This window comes from Gossypium raimondii, chromosome 10 (genome assembly GCF_025698545.1).
Source record: "Gossypium raimondii isolate GPD5lz chromosome 10, ASM2569854v1, whole genome shotgun sequence".
In the NCBI taxonomy this organism is placed as follows: Eukaryota; Viridiplantae; Streptophyta; class Magnoliopsida; order Malvales; family Malvaceae; genus Gossypium; species Gossypium raimondii.
The window spans coordinates 7,223,011-7,250,973 of record NC_068574.1 but is presented as its reverse complement, the minus strand read 5'-3'; the positions used below and the strand labels follow the sequence as shown (position 1 = coordinate 7,250,973).

General features: G+C 34.9%; 5 protein-coding genes across 6 annotated transcripts; 2 read left to right on the top strand and 3 right to left on the bottom strand.

Moving 5' to 3' along the window:
- The first annotated feature begins 864 nt into the window (after nucleotides 1-864).
- On the top strand, nucleotides 865-7,099 carry LOC105776183 (kinesin-like protein KIN-13B). Its single transcript, XM_012598709.2, has 12 exons — nucleotides 865-1,339; nucleotides 1,914-2,138; nucleotides 2,859-3,050; nucleotides 3,284-3,385; nucleotides 3,991-4,068; nucleotides 4,183-4,264; nucleotides 4,569-4,728; nucleotides 4,814-5,116; nucleotides 5,547-5,765; nucleotides 5,893-6,250; nucleotides 6,357-6,422; nucleotides 6,535-7,099. The coding sequence occupies exons 1-12, from the start codon at nucleotides 1,169-1,171 to the stop codon at nucleotides 6,712-6,714; spliced, it is 2,136 nt and encodes a 711-aa protein (XP_012454163.1). The 5' UTR covers nucleotides 865-1,168; the 3' UTR covers nucleotides 6,715-7,099.
- A 67-nt stretch (nucleotides 7,100-7,166) lies between these two features.
- Nucleotides 7,167-8,115, bottom strand: LOC105776184 (uncharacterized). The gene has a single exon (XM_012598710.2). It carries the CDS (start codon nucleotides 7,761-7,763, stop codon nucleotides 7,347-7,349), a length of 417 nt encoding a protein of 138 aa, XP_012454164.1. The 5' UTR covers nucleotides 7,764-8,115; the 3' UTR covers nucleotides 7,167-7,346.
- Nucleotides 8,116-9,509: 1,394 nt separating this feature from the next.
- On the bottom strand, nucleotides 9,510-14,372 carry LOC105776182 (uncharacterized). Its single transcript, XM_012598708.2, has 9 exons — nucleotides 14,166-14,372; nucleotides 13,257-13,892; nucleotides 13,081-13,169; nucleotides 12,374-12,727; nucleotides 11,865-12,167; nucleotides 11,509-11,751; nucleotides 11,139-11,360; nucleotides 10,440-10,989; nucleotides 9,510-10,091 (listed from the first exon to the last, which is right to left on the bottom strand). Exons 1-9 carry the CDS (start codon nucleotides 14,293-14,295, stop codon nucleotides 9,877-9,879), a joined length of 2,742 nt encoding a protein of 913 aa, XP_012454162.1. The 5' UTR covers nucleotides 14,296-14,372; the 3' UTR covers nucleotides 9,510-9,876.
- Nucleotides 14,373-14,916: 544 nt separating this feature from the next.
- Nucleotides 14,917-16,377, top strand: LOC105776185 (60S ribosomal protein L37-3). Its single transcript, XM_012598711.2, has 4 exons — nucleotides 14,917-15,063; nucleotides 15,168-15,303; nucleotides 15,922-16,023; nucleotides 16,126-16,377. Exons 1-4 carry the CDS (start codon nucleotides 15,061-15,063, stop codon nucleotides 16,170-16,172), a joined length of 288 nt encoding a protein of 95 aa, XP_012454165.1. The 5' UTR covers nucleotides 14,917-15,060; the 3' UTR covers nucleotides 16,173-16,377.
- A 1,274-nt stretch (nucleotides 16,378-17,651) lies between these two features.
- LOC105776181 (uncharacterized) lies at nucleotides 17,652-24,746 on the bottom strand. Of its 2 annotated transcripts, XR_001127901.2 has the most exons (16): nucleotides 24,185-24,746; nucleotides 23,091-23,484; nucleotides 22,810-22,987; nucleotides 22,554-22,693; nucleotides 21,232-22,471; nucleotides 21,038-21,141; nucleotides 20,724-20,868; nucleotides 20,387-20,455; nucleotides 20,178-20,223; nucleotides 19,702-20,072; nucleotides 19,443-19,522; nucleotides 19,183-19,318; nucleotides 18,544-18,730; nucleotides 18,345-18,427; nucleotides 17,878-18,071; nucleotides 17,652-17,792 (listed from the first exon to the last, which is right to left on the bottom strand). XR_001127901.2 is itself a non-coding variant. In XM_012598707.2 (15 exons), the coding sequence occupies exons 1-15, from the start codon at nucleotides 24,294-24,296 to the stop codon at nucleotides 17,937-17,939; spliced, it is 3,420 nt and encodes a 1,139-aa protein (XP_012454161.1). In that variant the 5' UTR covers nucleotides 24,297-24,745; the 3' UTR covers nucleotides 17,652-17,936. The 2 variants fall into 2 exon arrangements, 1 of the variants encoding a protein (XP_012454161.1); XM_012598707.2 differs by having other exon boundaries at nucleotides 17,652-18,071; nucleotides 24,185-24,745.
- Nucleotides 24,747-27,963: the final 3,217 nt, after the last annotated feature.

Genomic DNA, 27,963 nt, shown 5'->3' with positions numbered 1-27,963 from the left:
TTTCATTTTTGATAATTGTGGATGTATTGTCACACCAAGCTGTAGGTTTAGCAATAGGCACTGCAAGTTCCTTTAGCTGTTGTTCAATCCAAATAAGTTCAGAAACAGAATACGAAATACTGCAATATTCTACCTGGTATTTTTTCACACACCATACAACCAAATTCATTTCCATATATATATATATATAAACTCGACTGATATTTTAAATAAATTAAAATTTTTTTTTGTTTGAACCCATATTTCAAATTTCATGTTTAAATTTAGACAAATTATTCAACCCATAAGCACGTCTATGACTTATTAAATATATTACATAGAAACTTAAGTAAGATAAATGATTCAAGTAGCATATAGTTTACTATAAAATTATGTATATAGATTTAGAAAAAAAGGTTTTATAATAAATTGTATTTCATTCGTATTAAATTCAGAGAAAAAATTATGTCTATCAAATTATATGCCAAACAAATAACAATTTGTAGTTTCGTCTTCGTCCTTCATTCAACCTCACTGAACCAACGGCAAGTTAAAAAATGTATTTAAGAATTAAAAAAGAAAAGGAAAAATAGGTCATGACACGTGGGGATTTTGAATGAGAAGGCTTACATAGTCAAAACCGGCCGCGCAACCGATTAATACTGCCGCCCCCACCATGTGAGACGGTGGTTGCTGATAGGCCCATTCTCGAAAAAAAAACATCCTGTTTACCCAAACTCTGTACGGCCCACTCGATCCACCACCATCCCAATCAAAGCACAGTGCGCCGTCGTTTTTAGGTCTCCCCTCATTTTACCCCAAACGGCACGTGCGGCACGTGTCTTTAAATCTGTCTTCAAAAATTCAAAAATCAAATATTTTCTCTCTCTTCCTCTCAGTGACTGACACAGTCCTCTTCTTTTTCACTCTTCCCTTGAATCTTGTCTGAAACCAAAAGCTAAAGAAATTCAAATATAAAAGAGATTTTTTTTTCTTCTTTTGGGTAAAACCCTATTGAGATCCAATTAAGTGTAAATCGCGTGCATTTTATTTCTTTTTTAGTTTCATTTTAAGAAGGGACTGAACAAGGAAAGCGTTGGATCGAAGCATCCAAGCTTTTGTTCTTTGTTATATAAAAACATTATATTGCAAGTATAAATAATCGAGGAAGGGGAGAGAGAGTTGGGAGATGAACGGAATGGGGAGACAGGGGAAGAGATCTGGTGCGGCAGGGTTGCAGGTTCACCATCAGAGACAATACTCGGATAACTTCTTGGAAACGACATCCAATGGAAGGTGGCTTCAGTCTGCTGGCCTTCAGCATCTTCACTCTTCTAACAACTCTATTCCTCCTCTTCAGGTTCTCATACTTCTTTTTTTCCCCTTTCACTTTTTTAAATTTTGTTGCATTATATGGTTCCGGATAATGCGCAGATGACTCAAAATGAAATTATCTATCTAAGTGTATATACATATACTTCTTTTGGTAATAATAAATGGACAATGAGTGAAATTTTTTAGATCTAATTACATAATTTTTAGTCTTAATGATAAAGAAAATTGCCAGAAAAGAGCCGGTTGCTTTAACTCAAAATTATTTTGGTATTTATATATTTTACAGTTTTTAGATGCCATTTCATTGGAACATAAATGGGTTTTGCTCTTTATTATTATTTTTGGGTAGATCTAAATTTACTTTACCTGTAAAAATAAGAACTAAGAAGTAAAAGAGGGTATTCGTATAATCTGTTAAAATTTTGATGCTCTGTTCACGTTTTACAACTTGAAGAGTGAAAAAGTAAAGATGGAAAAAATCAGGAAGAGAATGTTTTAGTTGAAGAAGTGCCTTCTGGATCTTTATTGATTGATGTTCAATAAAATTTTGTTATTCTTTTGAATGCTTGATTGTGTTTTTCTGCTTGAATTGAGATCAGGATTATGCATTTTATGGCGGTGGAGATGGGGGAGGACAAGGGTCTAGAATGTATAGGAATATACAGAGGGAATTCAGTATGGGGAATGACTTTTTCACGGAGCCTACAACTCCTCCAGTTGGTTCACGGCCGTCAAGCCAGAGGATGAATGGTGATCAGTCACCCAATGAGTTCAGTCCAGGTCTCTTAGATCTGCATTCTTTTGATACAGAGCTTCTGCCTGAGGTTGGTCACTCGCTTTTTTCTTTAAAAATAATTAGTGTGTGTTTTCTTTATCGGGGCTGCATAAACATTAGTTTAGAGTCTTTGAATAGTTTATTGGAAACTAAGATAATAGTTTCCAGTTTTAGAATTGTGAAGCATTATTGTTCAACCAAAAAAACAAAGAGAAGATAGTTTAGATTCTTGCAATTTTGATTAGTACTAGTTGATGCTTACATTTAGAAAAAGAGGGAAGGAGCATGTATGAAAATTAGTATAAATTGATGTTTTGGTGATTGCTGTAAGTAAGCTATTTGAGTGAAATCAATTTCTTCTTATGGCAACTTAGGATTGAGTTCTCCATCACTTAATATAATTTTGGGTGGATTCCTTAGTTATGGTTAATAACTTATTTTGATTTGTGCCATATGCAATCCATGGCTTTTTTTAGTCTTCCTTTTTATTCAGTGCAGACTTCCGTTTGCCCATAAATACAAAGTAGCAATGAAATTGAAAGATATTTATACTTTAGCTTTCTCTAGAAGTATGCAAGTTAAATTTTTAAGATTCAATTGTGAGTTTTTGAACCTATGGATTTGATGCCAAATGCGTCAAATGTGTTACATCTACTTTTTGAACACTTTTTTTGCTGTTGCCAACACATTGGGAAATAATAAAAAAAATCAGGAGTAATTTCACTTTTCATGCTTATTTATTGTACTGTTTTTTTTTTATTGGTGACAGATGCCTGTTCCCAACCTGTATAATGGTCCTTCTCTCTATAATCCAGTTCGAGGTAGAAGCTTTGATGACTCTGAACCCTATATTTCAAACAAACAAACAGGGGGAAGTGGTGTTGTGCCAGAGAATGAGCTCCTGAAAAGCTTTGCTGTGGACAAAGAGAAGGTCAATTCAGTTGCAAAGATCAAAGTTGTGGTATGTCTTTGTTCTGCTGGTTTAACTTTGACTTCTTAATTTGCTCAGTTTGCAACCCAAACAAATTGCAACACCAGCAAGAGCAGCAGATGATGGTTAAGCTTGTGAATTCATGCTGAACCACATGCATGCATGACATGCTTTGCACAAGTAAAATAATGCTCAACATCTTATTTAATCTTTACTTCTGGCTACTTCTACCACCACCAAGTTTCTATGGTTTTTGGCTGCAGGTGCGCAAGAGACCCCTCAATAAAAAGGAGTTAGCGAAGAATGAGGAAGATATTATAGAGACGCTTTCAAATTCCCTGGTAGTGCATGAGACTAAACTTAAGGTAACAATAACACTGTTTTGTCATCCACAAGGTCAACACTATACCATACTAGAAAGGTCAAATAAGAGCATAGGAATCCAAATGAACCCAGAGAATCTCCAATATATATATTTCCCAATTTTATGCCCTGAGGTAACAAAGAAAAATGCTAATGGAACTAAGAACATGTTGTTTCAACATTTAATTATTTTAAGCAGCAGTTACGTGCATCAATCAGGAATCTCAAGGGATGTTCACTTGTATTTCAGTATCAAATTATTATTTTGGTCCTTAGAGGAAGTACTATATGTTTTTTATGCCATGACATAGTACATTAAGGGTGAGTTGGATGAGCGGTGCGTTTACCTGCGGTTAGTATAAAAATAGTGGTGGCGGTGAGATTAGACACTGTAGCGATACTGTGGCGTGAGACAAAAAGTAAACTAAACGCACCGCACCGCACCTAATTGTCCATCCAAACCTACCCTAAGAAACTTATAGCATTTTTATGTTGTGTTCATTTATTACTTGGTTTTTAACACACTTAAACTAACAGTCTAGCATTGTAGCTTATGAGTGGTAATCTATGCTATTTACTGACACACGTGGTTCTTGACATTTTGTAGGTTGACCTTACAGAATACATGGAGAAGCATGAATTTGTTTTTGATGCGGTGCTGAACGAGGAGGTCTCAAATGATGAGGTGAGTTGATGATCTAAATTTATTAGTGGATAAGGGAAGGATATATTACAGGACATGGATTTCCTGGAATGGTTGTTTTTCTCAGCCTGTCTTGGCTTCATTTTCTCTCTGTAGGTCTATCGTGAGACAGTGGAGCCCATAGTTCCTATAATTTTTCAACGCACTAAAGCCACTTGTTTTGCATACGGTCAAACAGGTGAATAACTTCACTGAATCTTGGATAGATACTATGATGGAGTTGGTTGCATGACCCAAAATTTGAATTTAGTCATCTAGTGTAATATTTTATTGGCTTAATCTTTTATGAGGATATGTGATTTTATACTGTTGGTCATTGGGGTTTCCATCATTGGTGAAGTTCAAGGAGGTTATGGTTGTTTTTTACTGTGAAATTTTCTTTTTGGACACTAAAGTTTCCTTCTGCATCAAGTTATTTCTTATTTTTAAATTACAGATTTAAGCTATCTTGTACTTATATTATAGGTCTTTCTCTTGTTCAGGGAGTGGAAAAACCTATACTATGAAGCCTCTTCCGCTTAAAGCTTCTAGGGATATTTTGAGGTTGATGCACCATACCTACAGGAACCAAGGGTTTCATTTGTTTGTAAGCTTCTTTGAGATATATGGAGGAAAACTGTATGATCTCCTCAGTGATAGGAAGTAAGTTGTTGTTACAAGCATTCTCCTTATCTGGTCAGTGCTATTAGTTTCTGAATTCATTGAAAACTAATCCTTCTTACTGCAGGAAACTTTGCATGCGAGAGGACGGTAAGCAGCAAGTTTGCATTGTTGGCCTGAAAGAGTTCAGAGTATCGGATGTAGAGACTATTAAGGAGCTTATTGAGAAAGGAAATGCCACAAGAAGTACTGGGACCACAGGTGCAAATGAGGAATCATCCCGATCTCATGCCATACTTCAGCTTGCCATCAAGAGATCTGTTGATGGCAAAGAATCGAAGCCTCCCCGTGTTGTTGGCAAGCTCTCCTTTATAGATTTGGCTGGAAGCGAACGAGGTGCAGATACTACAGATAATGATAAGCAGACAAGGTAGGCTGCATCTTTTAAATTGCAACGTGACATGTATATAGAGCAGATTCAATTGCAGAAATTGGTATAAAATAAAAAATGTTGTTAATATATAAGCTAAAAAGACAATTTTGGAGACAGTTAAGCCAAGTAGTCCACAGTTTCTGGATCATCTCAACTTTCAATGTAGTTGTCTTAGTGGCTTTGGCCACTACATTGATTTTACTTCATGATTTGTTAGTAGGTTCAAACATTTCAAAATAGAAGGGTGTTTTAGTAGTCTGAACAGTCCTGGACTTGATATTTTTGCATTTAGAATTTGGTTTCAATTCGTGATTTCAGATCTAGCATACCAAAACTTTTCCCTTTATGCGGACAAACTTTAGATATGTACGAGTTTAATTTTGCTGGATGTGCTTGTTTAATTTAGCCATTTCTATTTGTAATGCAGAATGGAAGGTGCAGAGATCAACAAGAGCTTGCTCGCTTTGAAGGAGTGCATAAGAGCCCTTGACAATGATCAGGGTCACATTCCTTTCAGAGGCAGTAAACTGACAGAGGTTCTAAGGGACTCATTTATGGGAAATTCCCGTACAGTTATGATATCTTGCATTTCACCAAGTTCAGGGTCATGTGAACACACTCTGAACACCTTAAGATATGCCGATAGGTAAATAAGAGTTATCTGATTGTAAAAATGGTTTATAACATCTCTTTTAAATTATTCCTCTTTTGGTTTTAGTTTCTTTTTTCCTTTCACGCATTTGACTTCTGTTCATTGTAAAATCTACATCTAGGGTGAAGAGCCTTTCAAAAGGGGGAAACTCTAAGAAAGATGTTTTATCTTCAACCATGAATCTGAAAGAATCAACTGCTCAGCCCTTATCATCGGGTTTACCAACTGCGTCGACCTTCGAGGATGATATTAACGATACATGGCCTGACCAAAATGAAAGAGATGATTTCAATGCACCAGAAGACTCCTTTGAGCAGGAGAAACTGATGTGGAAGAAAAATGGGAAGCTTGATCAATACGGTTTCTCTACTGCAGAGAACAAGTTGCGGAAGCCTAATGGTCAGACAAAATGGAAAGAACCAGTAAGATCAGATATTAAGCATTCAAAATCAGATGATGATTTGAATGCTCTCCTACAGGTAACTTTTACAAGATAATGATATTGTTACGAGACAAAAAGTAGCTTGTAAATGCCCATAGGAAACTATGAATATTGTTAAAAGCCCATGTGTTGCCTTTACACAGGAAGAGGAGGATCTTGTAAATGCCCATAGGAAACAAGTGGAGGAAACTATGAATATTGTCAAAGAGGTAACCCTTAGTTCTTTACACATTCTTTAGCTCATTGGGCTTCCATTATCTTAATTCATTAAGCAATAGTTTTGAGCTATTTCATGATTTTGGGACATATATATATATGCAGGAGATGAACCTGCTGGTTGAAGCAGATCAACCTGGGAACCAGCTGGATGATTATATATCGAGATTGACCACTATTCTTTCTCAGAAGGCTGCCGGTATCACACAGTTACAAACTCGCTTGGCTAATTTCCAGAGGCGCTTGAAGGAACATAATGTGTTAGTATCTTCATCCGGCTATTGATTACAGAATTGAAGATAGAAGTCAAAACTATTCATTTGACTTCTCCCAGATACATTGCTAGTTTGGTTAAGAGTCTTTGGATTTGTGATTTTTTATTTTTTACAATTTTTAAGGGAGATTCTATTGAGAATTTGATTTGGCAGCAGTTTGCTGGATGATTCAGATTCACCATGTGAGCTGCCCTTCTTTCTTTTCCATAATGCTATCCTCTTTTATTTTTTTTCCCCTTTATTTTGTTATTTTTAAAAAGAATTAGGCATTAGGCATTTTCATGCCTTTTGGGTTGCTATTGTAAAGTTCTGCAGCATTGTAACTGGAATCATCCTATGTTTCATTTACAAAAAAGGAAAAAAGAAAAAAAGGCACTGCATGAATTATTACGTAACGAATTTGCGGTTTACTTTGGTTAATTTTTCAAATGTTTTATGGGCTTTGAAATCTTGATATCGAACTTCCATGGCAAATCAGTTACAATAGCTTTGAAACTTATCAAACAAATTATAACAATCAAAGAGAGACACAACTAAAAGCTAAAGCAGCAGAAACAATGCAGACAAAAACACGACACAGAAAACAAATTAGGCTAAGGAAAGCATATTGATATGCGCAATAAAAGGCTTTCAAGACTTGATCTACATCCTAATTGATCCGAACCTATGCTTCGAACTGTTGATGCCAGCGGCGGAGGAGGAAGCCGGTGGAATGAAGATTTCCGAGTACATTTCCTTGAAGAACCTGTCAACAATAGAAAGGTAAGCCGGACTTTTAAGCCTGGAATAATAATGGAGTGCCTCTTCTACATCCAATACATGTTCCATGTCTCCAACATTCATCATCTCCAATTCCTTCATCTTTTTTGCTAATGCATAACTTTCTCCTCCGTTTCTCTTGATATAAAACTGCTCCTCTCCTTTACTCAATTGTGAACTTCCCACTTTGTTTTTCTCCTCTTTTCCTCCATTATGCTTTGTGATCTTCATTGGACTCTTATCTACAAAGCTCATGCTCATTTGCGCTTTCAATAATGTGATGGCATCATTGTTTCTCATCTTTGCCTCTAAACCAACTTCCTAGTTCTTAAAAAAAGGGGGTTTGGATAGCTTTTTTGGAATCCAACAAAGAAGAAAGATTTAAGGTTCTAAAGTGGTTTGTGAAACAAGTTATCGGTGTTTCTATCAGCAGCTATTTTTTGGCAAGTAGTGTTGTATGGTGAGACACAGGCTTGTTAATAATCTATTGGTATTTCTAGATGCAACTAAAGACAAAGCTAATGGAGCCCAAACCTGCAATTTTCTTCTCTATAGGCTTTGCACTGACTTTCCCTACATTTTATCCTTATCCTTCCTATTTTTGCCACTTTCACTCTCTTTTTCTTCATCGCAATGGCATTGGGGGCTGAAGGAGTAGTTGAATAATGCAAATTAAAGATTTTGAAGTGATTGCGGTCTTATGAATCTAATGATCAGAAAGGTTCTTCTTGTATTAATTGCACTACAAGGGTAAATTTATTCAAAATTAACCGCATAACTTTTAGGTGTAGGTGTCATGTTTGAACAGAAGGTTTGGTGGATGAATTTGTGACCACTCATAAAATCCACCTCTGGTCGTATGCTAGCGTCCTTCATTAGAAAATAAAAGGAAAAAAATTCAATTGATGTAACATGATTTAGAAATAAAGATAAGGTTTTGTTTGATCTTCGGTACACCAAGTGTTAGAGATTACCATCACCCATTTGGGCTCCCTCGATGCCATCGGCATTTGTTCGGAAGCCAGCAACAGAATTGGCTTTGGCTTCAAGATGATTAATTTTATTACAAAGTTTGATATCAAATAGGTGAAGCAGATCTCCATGAGTAGTGCGAGTGGGATTGCTCTTTTGAACAAGCGGTTGTAATTGTATGCAGAAAAGCCTCGTGGTCAAGCAACTTTTCTTGAAGTTCTTCATAGGAGATTTTGGAGTCAAGCGGAGATTTCCCTATATTCTGAGCCATCACTGCAGAGGATTTTGACGATTAGTTCTTTGTTGCAGTGTTAGACTGAGTTTGGATGGGCGGTGCGTTTATCTGCGGTTAGTGTAAAAATGGCGGTGGCGGTGAGATTAGATACTGTAGTGATAGTGTAGCGTGAGACAAAAAGTAAGCTAAACGCACCGCACCGCATCCAAACCCACCCTTAGCTGGATAGTTCGGCGAGACGCAAAGACGATGAAGAAAAGTTTTGGGGTTTTAAAATAAATTATTCCATTTTTATTAATTTAAATTTTTAATTAAAGTTCAAAAATAAAAGATAAATAATAAAAATAGATATTTATTTTAAAATATTAATATGTATATTAAAATTTTAAAATATATAATATTTTATTAATTAAAAAGTAAAATAAAATAAATTATACAAAAAATTAATTGTTGATACATCAATTTTGTACCACCCTTAATATATATTTTTAATTTTAATTTTAAATCTTAAATTAATTTAAATATTAAGTTAAAATTAAAATTTTAGAATTGAAAATTTAAAATAGTTTTTCCACACTCAAAATAATCATTTTTTGCTTAATTGTTCCATCAAAACAAACTATCATCTTTTGTTTAGTTGTTCCGCTTAAAACAAAAAATCAAATATTAAAACAATTGCGTGGCTTTTGGCAAAAAAAGAGATGCTTTTTCTTCCATCGATTACTCCCAAAAATTGATAATGATGTTGTAGAACTGCCTGAATATGAACAATGATGAGCATGATATTGATGCAGAGATCGGTGCTACCAAAGTTTGTCCATCTAATGCAACAAAACAGATGAATTTGATTTGCAAACTTTTACTAGAGAAAGTTATCGTGGAAGGTGCTCCAAGTGTAAAAAATCCCAAGAGCTGCAAAAGTTCGATAGTGCAAGCATTGCCACAATACGTACACTTGTATCCATACACATTTTATTGGTTCCTCAACAGGAAATTATGAGATGCTCTTCTATGTTGAGTCATCTTCATGTGTGGAGGAACATATATGGTAGCAAAAAACAAGTATTAATATCTAATAGAGAAAGGAATCTATCCATAGCTACCTTGCCAATTTCAACTTCTTCTCAGAATGGCTATCGCTTTCTTGACTTGTACATAAATACAATGGCTTTTGCTTTATCATTCATTCTTACCTCTAATCAGCTTCTAATTACAATTTCTGTTTTTGTTGAATCTGAAGAACTGATGCAGCCGCTTGAGAACTTCACCATAATTATTAGTTGCAGAAACAAGACTCTCTTTTATCCACTGTGGGAGTTTGCTGCTTGGATGAGAAAAACTTCTTTTCGAAGAATCTGACGCATAACGGGTGTCCACTAATAAAATTGCAGCATAGTCATTTACATGCCGAATTGCTCTACCTAAGATAAACCAAATAAAGATTTCAAACATAAGATGCAGTTCAACGTCAAAAATCAAGATTGACATAAAGCAAGAGATTATAGAGACTATATAGTTACATTTATGAGCGTATGCATTTAGCATTGAAGGCAGGAATTCATTTTGAATTATTTTCTGTATAGGTACTAATCAAACAGAAACCCTACATCTAGCATTTTGTTCAGTTTTAAAGAAATTAGGCCAAGATTTTTCAGCCAATGAGCCTAGAGAAATCAATTTCACCTCCCTTCCTATATAGTGACTATAACAAATATCACAGAAGATATATCCTCACAATAGTATGTACTATAATAATGGTTTGCACTTACCGATTGATTGATTTACAGCTTTCATGCATAGATTTTCATAATATTCTTTCCCCCTGCGCCTACAACTCCTTAGAATGCTGAAACCAGACTGAACGTCTCCTCCATAATATTCTTCTTCACTAATTGAAAGTTTTGGGATTTCCGTAGAACTTGTATCACCCAAGCTTTCAATATGCTTCACCCTTTCCAACAATTCAATGTCAGAAGGGCTAGGATAGGGGAGTCCAACCATTACTATGCATCGACCCATCCCATCACTGAAGTTGATGCCTTCTGATATCTTGCCACCAACCACAGCTAGGAGTATTGCACCACTTTTAGGAGCAGGGTTATCAATTGCTTCCTTGTATTTCTTGAGAATGACCTCTATCTCTGTATTTTTTCTAGGTTCTCTGAAAATGTGCTTTTTCTTCAAAATCCTTTCAAGTATTCCTGAGGTTTTCCATGCATCATAGACCTGTCCTTCATACTCGAATGAAGAAAAGAACACAACAATTCCTTCAGGAATGACTGTTGCCAAATTGCAAAGTAAGAGACCTAGTTCCTCCATCTGTATATTCAAGATCCAGAAAATGAAAACAGTAATGAAGTCAGTTTAAGTGAGTTTGACCATAACCAAATTGAGAAAAAAAGAAAGAGGTTCAATAATGGTTGGTTAAAAATTCATTGCAATAACAGATTCTGATGCAATACACTCACCATAGTTGATGAACTTCTCGAACCATAGCTAAAATCAAAAGATCTGCCGGATGGTCCATGAGATACTGCAAGTGGCAATATACTCTCTGGAGGAACAATGTGGCTACATGAAAAGAAATGGAGATGATCCGATGGTAACCATGGAAAAAGTCGCTCTCTTGTTTCTTCTATTGGTTGCAGAGTTCCCCCTGCCAGTAGAACAGCGTGTGCTTCATGCACAATCTGCAAGTATTTGTAGATAGGATTACCTTAAAAGAGCAAGACCATGTCAAGTATTTAAAATACAGATTTCAACACCAAGTTTTGATCTCAAACAAAGGAATAAATGAACTAAATACAATTATTGAAATTATTGAATTCTTAGACTAACCTCAGAGAAAATCTTTTCCCCTGTGAGCATAACATATTTCAAGTAAGCCCCTTGTCCTGAAGATGATGGTCTCTTCCTTGAGATTATTATCCTTCCATCACCATCATTATTTGTCAGTGACAATAACATATTTGCTAATGCCTGAAAGCCAGATAGAATGCTACCATTATCACAACTTTCCCCATTTTCCTTGACTGCTGAACCTTTCTGCATGGTAGTCATTTTATCTCCATACCCACTGACCTGGAGCAATGGTACTGTGAGTTCTGACATAAAATTGGGAAAAATAAAAGAGAGAAAGAGCTAAGCTCATAATTTCAGAATATAGAAAAAAAGGTCGTATGGACACAAATCACCTTATGCATAATGTTGCTTTCCTTTATATACTGAAGCAGTTTGATCAAATTAATGTTGTCAATATTGAGGGAGAATAAAAAATCATTTATGGCCATGGAAGAGTCAAAGGTTTTGTTTTCTCTAACACCTTTTTCAGCATCTGGGCAAGTGTTTAAACGATTCCCATCCTTATCATTGAGTAGAACGCGGAGGAATGCCCGGGTAAGGACCAAAAGTGTTTGAATATATCTTCGATTTCCAGGTCCCAATAGACCGCGGAATCTTCCAAAGTACTTCTCTAAGTGGCTGTGTACATTCTCCAACTGAAAAGAATCATGGAATAACTCAGTGACTCTAATTTTAGATGAATTAGCATAAACAATATAACATCAAAAGCTAGTACATCTGAGAAAAACAATACGTAGGAGGAGATTCAAATTCCTTCTAAAAACGATGAGGTTTCTAAATCAATTTGTAACTACCAAGATTGCACACTATTTCTCAAGTACCAATGGCAAAGCCAAAATACCTGTGACAAAGTAATTTTCGCATCATACATACTAATGAGGGAATCAGCTAGATTGTGAGCCTCATCTATTATAACAATACTATCCTTCAAATTCAGCCCCAGAGCTTCACGGGTTGCTTTTGAAAGGAGTGATTCATATGGAAGAACTACAAGATCAGCTGACGTGATCATACTTCGGGAACCGTAATATGGACATGTTCCTATATTTCTTCCAAGTTGAACAAGATCTTCAATATCCAATACCCCTTGGTGAGAAATTTCATCTCTAAACTGTTTTTGTAGCTTATGTTTTCTGAGCATTGGGCATCCAGAAGAAGCCTTGGTTCGCCGTACTTTTCCCTTTGCGCCTAAATTCTGCAAAAGATGAAGTACACTGTCATCAGTCAAGAAAACCATCTTTTTTTTCCAGCAACATATTCTTCGGTTGTTAGTCTCACTTGAATTAGGGTGTGAACTGAACTTAAAAGCAAGACTAAAGGTCTCCAAAGTAAACAGACCTGGGTGTATGATGTCTTAACTTTGCTAATGACGTAATGGAATATGGATAAGTAACTAGTTATGCGGCTGCAACCTGCATGGTTGCATTGACAATCTGGTGAACTTCTAGCTCTAAGTTCCAAATTGCAACTGCTAACAGGCTTAGGATACCATCCATGATAAAGTGCATTACAACTTAACTATGGAGTTAGAACAAGGATATCAAGTACCTTCATTTTAGAAATTTCCTTTTTCTTACTCTTTTGAAGCTCCAAGCAACGCTCATTAATTTGAGTAGAGTTTCCTAGTCTCAAAACCTCTGAAATGTAAAACTTCCACAAGGTCAGCTAAATATCAAATTAAAAAATGAATAACACAATACTAAATTACAAAGTTTTAGATAAACCTTCATTGATGCAAAAGTTCTTCCTTGAACCCAACGACACAACATTCATTTCATTGGCAAAGATAGTCTTTCTTAGCTCCTTCACGAACTGTGAAAGCTGCGAATGCGTGCGACTGCAAAAATAGACCTTCAATGTCACTTCCTCCTCTTCCTCAAACTCATCTTCCTCCTCTTCACTCGAAGAATTAACAGTAAACTTATTGCCTTTCCTCTTTGAATTCAAACTTCCAATACCGCCTTCCTCTTCACTTTCATATTCTTCAAGCAGAAACTCATTATCATCCAAGTCCACCACATCATTTTTCTTAACTGATCTTTTGCATTCTTTGTTTTCAGGGAAACTTTCTTCATCTATATTGCGTGAAAATAAATCCCTGTGACTATCTTTATTCATTCTTTTTTTGTATTTTTCTGATGCAAAACCATGTTTATTTTTCTTGCTCTTCTTCTCATCAACTTGGTTGTCTTTGTTCACAACAAAGTTTTTGATCCAATCAGGTTCATCATCTGAACCAATTTCACCATTTTTTCCCTTTTTTTCATCAGATTCTACCCTTTTTTCAGATTGATCTTTTTGTCTCTGATCAAGCACCCATTGCAAAGCACTACAGATAATGCTCAGAGTTTTGCCGGTTCCTGATTTTACATGAAAAATTCAAAAAAATAAATTCTATTTTTTCAATTAAAATTAACAACCCTCTGGTTCTACCAAAAAGAAGGAACCAAGCATGTACAAAAAATCAATTATACAAAATATACATTAAAGGGGGGGGGGGGACTCTATTTAAGTTAAAATACAAATATTTTAGCTTTTCTTCTTTTACCGCTTCAACATTGCAATATTCTTCTAACCATTTTCTCAGCAGCCAAACTTTAAAAAAACAGTAGACAGAGAGAAAGATAAAGTACCGGTGGGGCTTTCGAGCATGGAGACGCCGCCTTTATCCAAAGAGTGATAAAGTGCATTCATGAAATCGATCTGGATTGAATATGGCTTATAAGGAAATGCTGGAAATTTTGCCTCTCCTCCATTTTCCATTTTTTCTATTTTTCTCGACTGAAACTTGGGCGCCTTCGCCTTTTTTTCCCCAAGTTCTTTTGCTGTTCTTCTCTGATTTTCCCGCTAAATTCCCCTAAAGAATAGGTTTTTTTAAAATTTTATTTATATACTATTTTCTCGACCAAACCTAAGCCCATTTGAAAGAACAGATATTTGTTTGGGTAATTACAGTAGAGGTCACCCAACTATAATTTTTTCTTTTTTGGTCACTTAACTATGAAAAATTACAAAATGATCACTCAACTATAAATATTTATTTTTGATCACCCAACTATGAAAAGTTACAAAACAGTCACCAAACTATTCAATTTTGTCTTTATTGATCACCAATTAACTAACGTAGAAATGGAAACACTCAAAAACTCAATATAGTTGGGTGGCTAAAAATAAAAAATTGAATAGTTAAGTGAATATTTTGTAACTGTTCATAGTTAGGTGACCAAAAAAAATTAATAATAATTGAGTGACTATTTTATAAAAGAAAAAATAATAATTGAGAGACTACTAAATACTAATGTAGTTTACCCTATGTGTTTTAGTCCTTTGGAAGGTTAAATTGGGTCAATCTCTGATTTTAGCCCAAAATGGAAACAACCCAGATATTGGCCCATCCATGTAATCAAACTCTTCTTCAACTCAATCCTGATAAACCCTTTGGTGCCATACTACTTTCTTCCTCCGCCGCTCTCTTTCTTGTTCAGAGCCCAAAGAATCAACTCTTGGGGTTCTCCTGCGTCAGCTCCAATGGTGAAATAGCAAAAAGCAACACTCCTTTTCTTTTCCTTTTCTTTTTATTCCTTCCTTTGATCTGGTTGGATGCTTACAATTGAAATGAATATCGTAATTCGCAGGGAAAGGGAACTGGGAGTTTTGGTAAACGAAGGAACAAGACCCACACTCTTTGCGTGAGATGCGGCCGCCGTAGCTTCCATCTCCAGAAGAGCCGTTGCTCTGCCTGTGCTTTCCCTGCTGCCCGTAAGAGGAAATGTAAGTGCCCCTCTTTTTTTGTTGCATACTGTTATTAGGTCGGCTTTCAAAATCTGGATTTCTTCTTTGTTTAGCTGATTTATTTTCTGGGTTTGTTTCTTTACGTGCTCATTTTAATCAAATTAATCTCTTTGATAAGACTGTATCTGTGATTGTAGTTTTCTAGTTTGTTTTTCCACTTCAATGTATTTATTCTAATTGAATATCATTCCTCTTATCCCTTTTATCTTTGTTTAGTAAAATCTCGGCATATAAGTTAAAGTTCTTACATTTAGAGGCGGTTGTAACAATCCTAGAATCTTTAACCCTGTTTTCCTGGCACAGCTTGAATGTCATCTGCTGTTTTTTTTTTTTTTTTTTTGAAGAAAGAAAAGGTATGAACTTGTATATTTCTAGGAGTTTGAACTTTGAAAGTGCATTTCTAAAATACAACTTGTATGGTAATATCTGCAGTTTCTTGTTATGATTTTGATATTTGTTAGTTTAAATGTTACAAGAAACGTGCTTATACTCACAGATCGTATTAATCCGGGTGCCATGAATATGTTTGAGAGTTTTAAGAGTGTGTATGTTAATGGATTGTAAATCTAAGGGGTACTTGTTTATCGTGGGAATCAGATAACTGGAGTGTTAAGGCAATCCGAAGAAAGACCACTGGAACTGGTAGGATGAGGTATCTTCGCCATGTTCCTCGTAGGTTCAAGACTGGTTTCAGAGAAGGTACGAAATTGCTAATTTCATTATATAAACATATTCTGTTCTAGTTTAAGGGCTTTTCCCCCTTTCATTTTGTTAAATATTTGTGTTGGATCATGATACTAGGTACTGAAGCAGCACCGAGGAAGAAGGTTGCAGCAGCTTCGGCTTAAGTTGGCTATGAGGTTGTTTTGATGAATCCATCTATTTTAGTAAAAGTTTTATGGGAACATTACATGAGAAATGTCATTTATTACATTGGATGCTTTTAAATATTTGTAGTTTCTATTTTCATGTAGCTGCTTAGGCTATTGTTGCTTGACACTTAATTACTGGATATTTTTGTGGATGAAGTTAATCATGTGCTTGTTTCGGTTATGATGCCCTTCATCTTGTTTCAAATTATAGTCTTCTTTATTCGAGTATTGTTGTTTGAAGTATTTTCTACATCTTGTGAGTTACATTCTAGAAAGGTATAATCTTTGCTTGGCACTTGCCATAATAAAATCTGAGGTATCAGTCCTTTTTATTATATAAATTCTGCAGCTGATACTGAAACTTAACTGTTCCAAAACACATGTTTGATGGTATGTGCTGTGAATCAGATTATGTGAGTTTAAAATTTTCTTTGTTTATTCCATGTGAGGTTTAGGTTCTTTGCTTATCTTAGTGTATTTGGCATGATATTTTTCTTGCCCAATCTCTTATGTCTAACCACATGCATCAATCGGTGGAACCCAAAATTTGTGGTACGATCATAAAACTGGAAAGTTGAACAAACTGATCGTAAATTATAAAATGAGTGTGCAAATCGTTTTTGTTCTTAATTTTTTGTTTTGTCATGGTTGTATTGGAGTTTGCATTATTTCGTACGAAATCGTGGTTTATCCTGTATACTCAGTTGCTGAATCTGAAGTTGAAGGATTGGCCAAGTCTAGAAATCGGAGTAAACGAATCCTTTAGAAAACCCTTTCATGGCTGTGCAAGCTAATTCTGAGTTGTGAACATATTATTAAATAAAATTAATTTTTGATGGTTAAATAACAACTTCAATCCAATCAAATTGGACAAATTTATGGTACGTAACCCCCAATAGTTAAACGGTTGCAAATTGGAGGAGGATTATTATTGAACAGAACAGGTAAATTTCTGATCATGTTTGTTTGTTTATTTATCAAGTTATTAATATATATTCGTTAAAAAAATTAAAAGTTGTATCCACATTCGCTTATTAAAGTAAAATAAATTCATTTAAATTAAATGAATTTTTTCAGGCATATTTTGAAAAATGAAACTTTTTTTTACTTTAGATATAAAATAATCAAACAAAATATTAATACTTATATTATAAATAAACAAAATAAGTACAAGCGATAACAATTATATAACAATCAAACAATGAGCTTATAAACCAAATTCAGTTTAATAAATTGAATCTCCAAATATTATTTATATTTGTTTATTTAACTTCACATAAATAAACAGAAACAAAAGGTTCATACACTATTCATCAGACCTGTTTACGTTGAACCTTGGCTGTCTACAAAGGAAGGACAGTCACTTTGGACAAAGTTAAACCTGCCAGTGCCAGCCTTAAATGAATTTAAGCACTGCATAACATGTTTAAGAGAGGAAAAGTTCGAGGAAAGAACTGCAGGAAAAAGCTTTCCATTATATTAATATATATTCACTGTTCTCAAGATTTACTTACAATTTCCTCCAAAAGTGAACCTTTTAAGAAAAAAAACTAATTACAGAATTTGATGCTCTATATGAAGTGGAAGATCATGGCACTGTAAACACATGAATGAAGTAAATATCTCCTCAATGCAATGAATCAAGGGCAATGGCAAATATGAATCTCAATATTCGACTTACCTGAGGGGGCATTACAAGGCCAAACCTCTATTATTCAAACTCCTCATATCAAATCTCAATTAGTTCGCTTTATATTCACCAAACTTATGTTTTTCCTCATGCAACTGCTTGAAAACATATTCCATCTCTGGAAATGCCGACAACATCAATAGCTCAATAAGGTCATATGCCAGCAGCTTCAAACAGACACTAGACTGCAACAAGACAGAACAAAGGCATAACTATAACGATTTCTAATATAATAACCAAATCCACCAGCGAGACTTAACAACTGCAAGTTGCACCAATCATATTCTACCCAATTCGGTGTTGATAATAAACCTATGATACCCTTCACACAGCTGTAAAACGGATCTGAAGTCCCTGGCTAATATTGACTATCATATTAATTCAACTCTTGTTTCTGAACACAAGACCTGCTCCACATTAAAAGAACAAAAAAGAGAAGTCTTAATGTCCTAAATTACCTGAATAAAGAAATAGAGATCCTTGGCGCACTGTTCATATTCCTTGTGACCAACAAGACCCACAATAGCAGCAGGTGCTTTATCTGTGTTACAAGAAAATCTGAGCTGTTTGACTTTCTTAAAATTTTCAGTTTAGTGACATTAGAAAATGTGCAATGCACAGATGATAAATAAGAAACATTTGTGATAAACAAACTACCAATCATTAGCTCATAAACGAATTTTGCACGACGTTCTGCTTCCAGTTGTTGCTGCTCAGCAGTCAATCTAGGTGAAGATAATTCAGGAGATTGTGAACGAGGTGAAGCTTGGGATGGGCTACTGGATGGTGGTGGACGTTGTCGCCTTGGATGTTTGGTTATGAATATTCCATCAGGCCAAAGTATCTGCATGACAATTGCAGGCTTTCCATATTAGAAGTGATTACAAGCATAGGTGCCCCTGTTTAAAATTCTAAACAATTTGAAACAAACCACTTACAGTCCTAGGAAAAATATAGAGAAACAATCTCCAACATGGCAAGAACAGATAAGATAAAAGGATGTAAAAGATATAATTTAAGTCAGATAAGACATCGAACAGAATCCCAATTGATCTCGCTCTTAAAAGCATTTTTCAGACTGATCTAGACTAAGCTGTATAGAAAAATACACTAGAAAGAACATTGTTCCGGCCCAAAGGCCAAGCCAGTATCATGTAGGGTTGGGCTTCCCCTTCCACTAAATAATCTTGCAAACTTGGTCAAGAGGATATGTCTGTTTAGGTCTCTCATACCACTAAACAATTTTACAGTCACATGCGTTTGAAAGAAAAATTCATTTCTGAGATCAAGTACTACCTGCTCAATCCGCTTGATCCCTGACGCAACAACTGACCCCTTGCGCAGCATCTGGATCTTTTCTATCAGCCAGTCATCAAAAGCATCACCCATTCCAAGTTGTAGAATTTGTTTGGCCACCCAAAAAGCCTTCCGCCTGAAATACACATACAAGGTACGGTAAAATTTGTGCATCTGGTTAGAAGTAGATGCGATAAGGATAAGCTGAAGATAAAATATACTGCTGACATAAGTGAATAGTTCTATAGCCATTTATGTACCTTATCCATCCACCATCCTGGAGCTGGAAAATGTCATCCACCAAATCCAACAAGGGAGCTGTTAAATTTGGTGGCACCCACTGCATAGAAGATGTATCTGTTAAAAACCTTTGAGGACCCTAGTATCCTTTCAAAACTTGTTGCAAATACTAAAAACGGCACATGAAGTTTTTCATTCCACAAAGCATTATTGTGACAGCCAAGTTAATTCTGGGGACATTGAAAGAGGAAAGAAAACATTTGACCTTAAACTGATTACCTCTACAGGAAGGGTCGGATATGTAGCAGCATCAAGAAGCAACTCAGAAGCATCTTCCACTCGTTCATTCTCTCTTCCTTTAACATTCTTCCCTGTGTTTTTTATAGACGAAGTATTTCGCACTCTAGCATCACCACTGCCTGTATCTTCAACAGACTTGCACCATTCTTCAGTGGGATTTTTTGATGAAGAATAAGGCACATCTTTTGCTTTTCTTGATCCATCTGTTGCATGATTAGGCCTGATTTGCGATGAAGGTCCCTTGCTTTCGGTGTCTAATAGTTGTCTCCTGGAAGATAAGGGACCCATCAGAGGCCCCATAACATTTGAAGCCTTTCTTCCCTTTTCAGATGGATTATCGTCAAGGTCAACTAGAAAGTTTCCAAGCGACACAAAAAATATAATCACCAGAAGACAGGTTAAGAAGTAAAAAATAAAACTACACAAACAGTCTACCATATCATATTTGAATTTACCTGACAAAGTTTCGATGATAGAAAAAGAATTCGAGAATACATATGTCTGCATTACAAAATGCATATAATAAGAGATTGCGCTTAAAAGGGAAAATCTAGGATTCCCTCCACCCACACACACACACACAAAAGGGAAAAAAGAAACACCATCTCTACCCAGAAAGAGAAAGTTTATTTTTTCCCATAAGAAAAGGAAAATAGAAATCCACCTGGGAATCAACACTTAAGAAGTCCCAAACTTCAATTGATCCTGAAATAGTAGGAAGCTGCAGGAGCTTCTGAAAACAAAAGAATATATATTAATAATTCCCCTAAAAATAGAAAGATAATCAAATCTATTATATAAAGCATACGGTATGTCTATTTGTCATACATAAACTAAATGGCACTTCGGGCAGATGGAAGTATTAGCAACCAAACAGCCCTTCAAATATACTTTCTAAAGGAAGTTCAATATAGAAATAAAATATCAATTTGAATAACTTAGTTCAACAGATATGCCCTCAGGGACGAAGAAAAATGATAAGGTGAGATTAAGTGTTTAACCTTTAAATATTCATCAAGCAATTTACACCGTTCTCGTATTACAGGAATGTCTAAACCTGTTGAGAGAAAATGTTTTGGCGGCAAGTGAAGTTTATACTCTGGAAATTGTTTAAGGCGCTGATGCAGCTCCTCAAAATGTCGAAACCTGAAGGAGAACAATTAAAATGACTAGCAGCTCCAATAGAGGTGAAGATAAGCATAACTGGTTTGACATTTTAGAGAAATCCAATGGAGATGCCCATGCAATGAAGAATGAATGCTATAGGATGCAACATAGAAGGAAGGCCGGAAAGTAAATAGCATACTCTACACACCTTCTCTTGATAGACCAACTATGCTTGTTATTTACATCTGTAACAGATATGGAGTAAACAGCAAATGTTTTAGAACCACTCTTCACAATGTTTGCACCTAAAACCTGCAAAAGGAAATAATATTGCAATAATCATGGAAATATACGAAATTATAGCAAACTGATAAGAAGACAACCTTGGTCATTATTAAGTACCTCACATCTCAATTTAAAAAAAGAACCCACAGCCAACGAACTTTGCAAGGAATTAGCAGTCAAATTATAAGTTTCTGAAACAGCGACAGAAGAAGCAGATGAAGAAGCACTTGCTCCACTGTGAAGTCTACCAAAGAATTCAGCCTCAGAATCGTCACTGGAATATTCAGCTTTTCCATGTCCATTCAGTGAATTAAGTATGTCTTGTCCATCTCCTGATAGGAAGCTTGTTCTCTCAACCTCTTGCCAGACAGGCAACTTCTGACCGGTCAATCTAGATCTTTTCCTGCTGGATGTGGCTCTAGTTAATCTTCGATAGTGGACACGCCTTCCACCAGCCTTCTTTACCATATGGCCTTCAGGATTTTCAAGTGGATGATGAATGTGAGAAACGGTCAGATTTCTGTTACTCTTACTATCCCAAACTTTAGTTCCAGTAGCATCAAGACCCAGTACATTTCCTGTTTCTTCTTCTCCTGAAGTGAAGGAATCATTGCTTTCTGATTCAACCTCTTCCAAATCAACAAGGTCGTGATCATCATCTTCCTGATAAGATAGGACTGAAGAGCAGTGTGGTACATTCCTAACTTCATGTGGGAATGATTTTTCTATTTTCCACTGATCAGTTAGTGCATGTTGAGCACCATGACTCTCAGATGAGTTAAGCTTGGTTGGATACTTGTCTCTGGTCTTAGATACTACTTTTGAATGATCCACTGTAGCAGGGTTCCCAGCAGAGGAATGCTGTGGAACTTGTTCAGTTAATCGTTTTTCACCTTCCTTCTTTTTGTAATTTCTCCCTTTTGTCCACATGTTCTCAAAATTTTCAGGAGCAAGGGCCTCAGTCTTTCTACGTGACATGAGATCTAACATGTCACCCCATTCTCCACCAGAACGATGTCGTTCGATACCTCTTTCAGCACCAGTTTGTGAATTCAAGGACACAGAGTTCCATGAACGAGAAGTTCGAGTATCCATGGAAAGCAATGGATCCTTTGAAAGTTGTGTTCCATTTAGGTTATCTGCTGCAGTGGTGCCTCCAGCAGCTCCGGACTGATTAGTTTTCAACTGTACAAGTTCAACACCAGTGACAGAAGGATCTAGAAACTTAGAAAAATGATCAGATGGGATTTTTGAGGAACTATTTGGTTTGTGTTGAGATGCATCTTGTGCAGCATTAAGTCCTCTTTTAGCCTTTGTCATAGATATAACAGCAGATTCGATCCTCTCGTTTATAAACCTGTCACCAAATATCAATATTATTTGAGACAAGTAGCAACATAAAAGAAATGAAGTCAAGAAACGTAGAAAAGACAGATCACCTTGGACTCACTAAGTTTATGACTGGTCGAATTACTGCACAGGCCAGAAGCTCCCTGACAACATAACGAAAGAAAGTGCACTGCAGATCTTCGGGCCTGAATGTGAGAGAAATTAGACCATTCGTCAAATGTTGCAACACCTGAAATAAACAAGGTGGGCACTGTCATACTCAAGGATAATACACTTCTTAAAAAGAATGTGGGATTAACGGACTAATTTGACATGACTGGAAGGTCAAAGTAAAAACTCAACAACCTTGTGCTCAGCTTCAGTAGAGAATAAAGCTGGGTGCAGTTTATTCTCTGCAGCCAGAACACGTCTTATTTCAGCATCTCGATACTCGATAGTTAGTGGTGCAGATTGCTGATTTTCAAATTTAGCTTTACTGATACGAAAAAGCTCCAAATGTGAACAAAAGAGATTAATTAGGTCCCTGCATCATCCTCAAAGTAGATTAGCTCCCTCTTAAGCAGTCCCTCTTAAGAAGTCTTAAAAAATACCTAACAAAACAGTGGTGGAACTGAATGGACCTATACCTTGTGAGTAAATCAACGAGATTTATATTTCTCATGCGGTCTGATAGCTCCCCAAAAACACCATTTATGATCTGCACCAATTCTTCTGGACCTTCCTTATCAGGTGTTAAACGAGAATACCATAGATCTGTCACCCACTCAGAAATAAGATGTCTTGTGAATTGATCTATTGCATTTTCAACTACAGGAGAATTTACTTTACGTCTCCAATCACAATGTCCAACAACTTTAGGACATTCTGGTGGTTGCTTTGAAGTTGAGGCATCTGTAGCTTCAGATTTGATGTTGTATGCATCAGCTTTCCTCCGCATTTCATATTCGAGCGAGAAATACCGGAGGAGAATGATTAAGGAGGCAGCAGCAGGCAAATTAACCAAAACCGAGGAGCTTGTCACTGATATAAGAAACAGGAAATTAGTAAACATCAACTGAAAAACAAAAAAAATTTGAAAGGAATTAATGGAAATCATATAATGAAAATGTCATTTTAAATATCTTAAACTCCAAATCCAAATTAAGAAAAAAACTTCATGTGTTTCAAATTTTCATTGCCACCATTGGTTGATAGCATTGTACTGCACTAGCAGGCAATTCGTACAAAATGTAAAGAGAGCAGTGTGATCTATCTTTGCTCGCTAAAGGCCAATGATAATATCACATTAAGGAACCAAAGTTAAGTACCACAAATTTAAGTCTGTTCAGCAGTTAGTGAAGTTAATTTACAAGTTCAGTTTCGGAAAATTGTGCGACCTGTACAACAGCTAAAAATTTAGTGCTTGCAGCTGGGGATTTATCACCTAGACAATCAAATGCAAGACTGGCTAAATTATGGTGCCAGCTTAAATTTTGAATCCAGAGTTCTAAATAACCATTTTTTTCCTCCAAACTCTAAAACATATATAACCGATCCAATTCCATCCTAACTGAACAGAGACAAAACCCTAAGTGAACGCTAGTAAGTTGAATGAAAGCGTTGATCAAATTTAACTTGAAGATCAAGAAGAACAATTAAAGAATAAAAAATAGAGCCAATTCAGCGGCAATTAGACGAAAAAAAAATTACAAAAACAAAAAAGAGGATTTGATAACTTAACCTGACATAAGATAGGACAATCCGACGACGCATATAGCTAAAATCACAATTCGCTTCTTGGCTTCCTCCACCAAGTCACCAACCGTCACCGGCTTCGGCTTTTGCCTGTTCATTGTTTCAACCAAATGAAGACTACAAAAATCAAATCAAAAACCCATCTCTAAATCGAACGAAACATTGTGTTTTTCTATATCTCCTTTTTCTTCATGGAAACTGTAAATCACCCGCCAAAAAAAATCTCATGTCAATTAGTGGGGAAGCAGAACATGAGGTGAGAATAACGAATCAACGAATTTGAAGTGAAAAGTTAAAGAATTGAAGGAACCCAAAGGAAATTTTGTGTTTGTAAAGAAAGTGAAAAAGAAAAAGGAAAGAATGAGAACGATACTAATAGAAAAAATAAATTGAGGGGGGAAACTTCAACGCGAGGACTGTTAGGTCTTGTTTTACTGATGATTCAACTTTCGGGTATGCCTTTCCATTTTCTTCTTCTGTTACTGTTATATTAAATCAAATTACACTGATTCAAATCGAAAGTTTAAAGATCAATATGATTCTCCATCTGATTTTCTCTAAAAATTTTGGATAACTGCTTCATATACATTTTTGGATTTGATCTTGTATTTTATCTAATTTAATTTAAATTTTTTTACTTTTTCAATTCCTTTCTTTTAATTAATTAAAATAACTTTTTTCTTCAAAAGAATATATGTTTTAAGCATCACCAACTCTTTTTAAGGATTATTATTAGGTATATTAGCAATGCAATTAAAAGAAGGTATTATGTGTCTTTGTCTTTTCTATTACGAATACGTCTCTTATTTATTAAATTTTATTTTTAATGTAATTTAAAGTTATTTGCAGGCTATTCGCTTTCATGAGAATTGTTTGGGTTAAAATAGTATTTTATTGGTGAATGTATTTTTTCTACTAGAATTTGTGTATATTAATATTGGTTTGTTTTAAAATTATGTTTCAGTAAAAAGTTTTATTATTTATTATAATATTTTTAATATTATCCATGCAATAGTCATTGCATAAGATTTCGTCTAGTGCAATTAAAATTTTGCAAAATTTATTAGAATTTTAACCAATGCAAAAAAGAGATGATTGCGCCAATTTATTACTAGAATGGTATTAAGTAGCTGAAACCGATAGTAGGAATATTACCTATTAAAAAGTAATTTGAATAATTTACTGCAGTTACTTGTGTAATCTTTTCAATTTCATCAATAGTGTACCGAATAATTACTTTTCCCAAAAGAAATGAAAACATAATTCAACAATGGCAAAGGTTATCGTCCTTAATTTTATGGATAAATCTTACATGTTAATCTTGATTTAAGTTTTTATATGATCTATTGAAAAAGTACATTATTTGTATATAATCTAAAATAAATGTGTATTTAACACCAAATTAAAAATTTTGTATTATCTTATTCATAACTGTTGCACAATTTTTTAGTTATTCATTAATTTTAGTTCTCAAGGATTTAAAGATGTTGCAAAAAAAATTTGCACCGGTAACTAAATAAATGTGTGTTGGAAATATTTTACTGTAAAATAAAATAGTTAGCACTGGCAGGATAAATAAATTAAGCGTAAATAAATAAAATAATTACTATGTCGTGAAAGAACCACTGTCTTAGAAGGGAATCTGTCCTAATTGATGTAATCGTGTAGTCGACATCGTCCCCCAAGGTTAACACATTACCTCAATATTCGTACACCCAAATAAAGAAGGTGAAATATAATTGGTATTGCTTTTCTCAAAAGTATCCGAAAAAGTAGACTTGAAAATTTGGTCAAAAAATTGATCGAAAAATTTTTCTGAACAGAAAATAAGTGAGCTAAGAAAGACAGAGAAGAGGTTGATGTTTGCTTTTTGTTGTGGAAAAATGAGAAAAATGGCTTACTATTTATATTGTTTTTTGAAGGGTTAAAACGGTAAAATAGCAGTGTCAGTTTCTAAAAATAGTTGAGGATTTTCCTTAATCGAAAATATTCTGCAACAGCTAGAAGATTTTTTGCAACTAAAAAAAATCTTGAAAAACAAAAAAAAATATTTTTGATAAAAGGAATGCAAAGTTTATTCAAAAAGAAACAAGTGCATTACGTGTAAACATGAACATGGATTGGGTGGCGTGCGCGTGTTGGACCTTTAACCCCAATTTACTCAATGAGGGTAATGTACACTTGTAATTTTTTCAAACAAATTGGTTAATAAAACTATTCATGAATTACGTTAATATTTTATATATTGTCTTCACATGATTTTTGCATGCCAAGCAAAATGAAAGCAAATGTTGCTCACCTGTTGTCTAATGTTTAATTAATATTAAGCGGTATTACGTTGTCAGATCATAATATAGAAAGACAGCTTATATTAGTATATGAATCTAAACATGTCCTTAGTCTAGTCGAAAATGAGCAAACCGATTGAAAGACTAATATGTCGTCTATCAAGTCCAATTGGGGAGATCCCTTATTTTGGGCATCAGAGTGATTGACTCTCAGATGTTAGAGACATAGATGTGGCTAATTGGACTGACGTTACATCGGAATGGACCCAAGCAGAATAGATCCTGAATTTGTTTATGGATATATTCACTTGTGATATTTATAGTGTGGCATACCTAAATCTTGAATGGATGGACTATGTACGCGTGACTCATACACTTTGATGTAAGTAAAAGCCTGAGGTCAAATAGATAATGAATCGAAAGCTGGTGCGTTGGGTGTACGACTTCTATAGTATGTAGATTCATTTGCAATAGTGGAATTCATAGCCCAAAACATGAGTAAATGATATACTCTCATTGGCATTACATGGTTAATGAAAAGTAAATGTGGCCACGGACCATCCGTCTTTGTGATGGATGACTTGATCACTATTTGATAGTGATTGACTTTTCATAAAGGAAGATGTAATGTTTACCATGAGATAAAATAAGATTATATTAGGAGAACGAATATTATCCCAAAGAGACCAATTGTAACAGCCCGTTTTTAGTGAATTCGAAACAGTGGTTTCGGGACCACAAATTCGAGTCAAAAAGAAAATTTATTTTAATATTATTACATGGTTTGCATTATGATAGGAAAGACGTATGAAAATTTCGATAAAAAAATTTTAACGATTTCATGTTTAATTGTTAGTAATGATCAAATTACATAAAGTGCAAAAGTTGAATTCTAGTAGCTAGAGGGATTAAATAGCTATGGAATTCAAAATTTGAGGTCCTTATAAGGCAAATAGATCATTAAGAGAAGTTAGTAGATATTTATGATGATTCATCCATGGAAATTTAAGAAAAGAAAAGGACTAAATTGGAAAAGAGGAAAAATAAAATATGATAATTAGTTAAAAATAAAAATATCATCTTATTTCATTATCTTCCCAAATTTTTCTATGAAAACCCTAACTAAGAGAGAGAAATTCAAGCAAGCTTAATTGGGTAAGTAATCATGTCTCGTTTTAGAAATTTTTACATTTTCGAGATCGTAATAACCTAATCTATCTATTTTGGGGATCAATTTGCAAAGTTATCAAAGTATTAAAATTTTCCATGGATGAGTATGCTGAAATTTTGAAATTTATGGTAGAAAATGAAAGGTTGTTGATAGATAAATAACTTTTGTAAATGAAATTTTCATGAAATTGTGATTTAGGGACTAAATTGAAAAGATGTAAAATTCATGGGAAATTTCTAATTTTTGTGAAATACATGGACTATTATTGTTATATGAAAATTCAGCTAGGCTTGGAATAAGGATTAA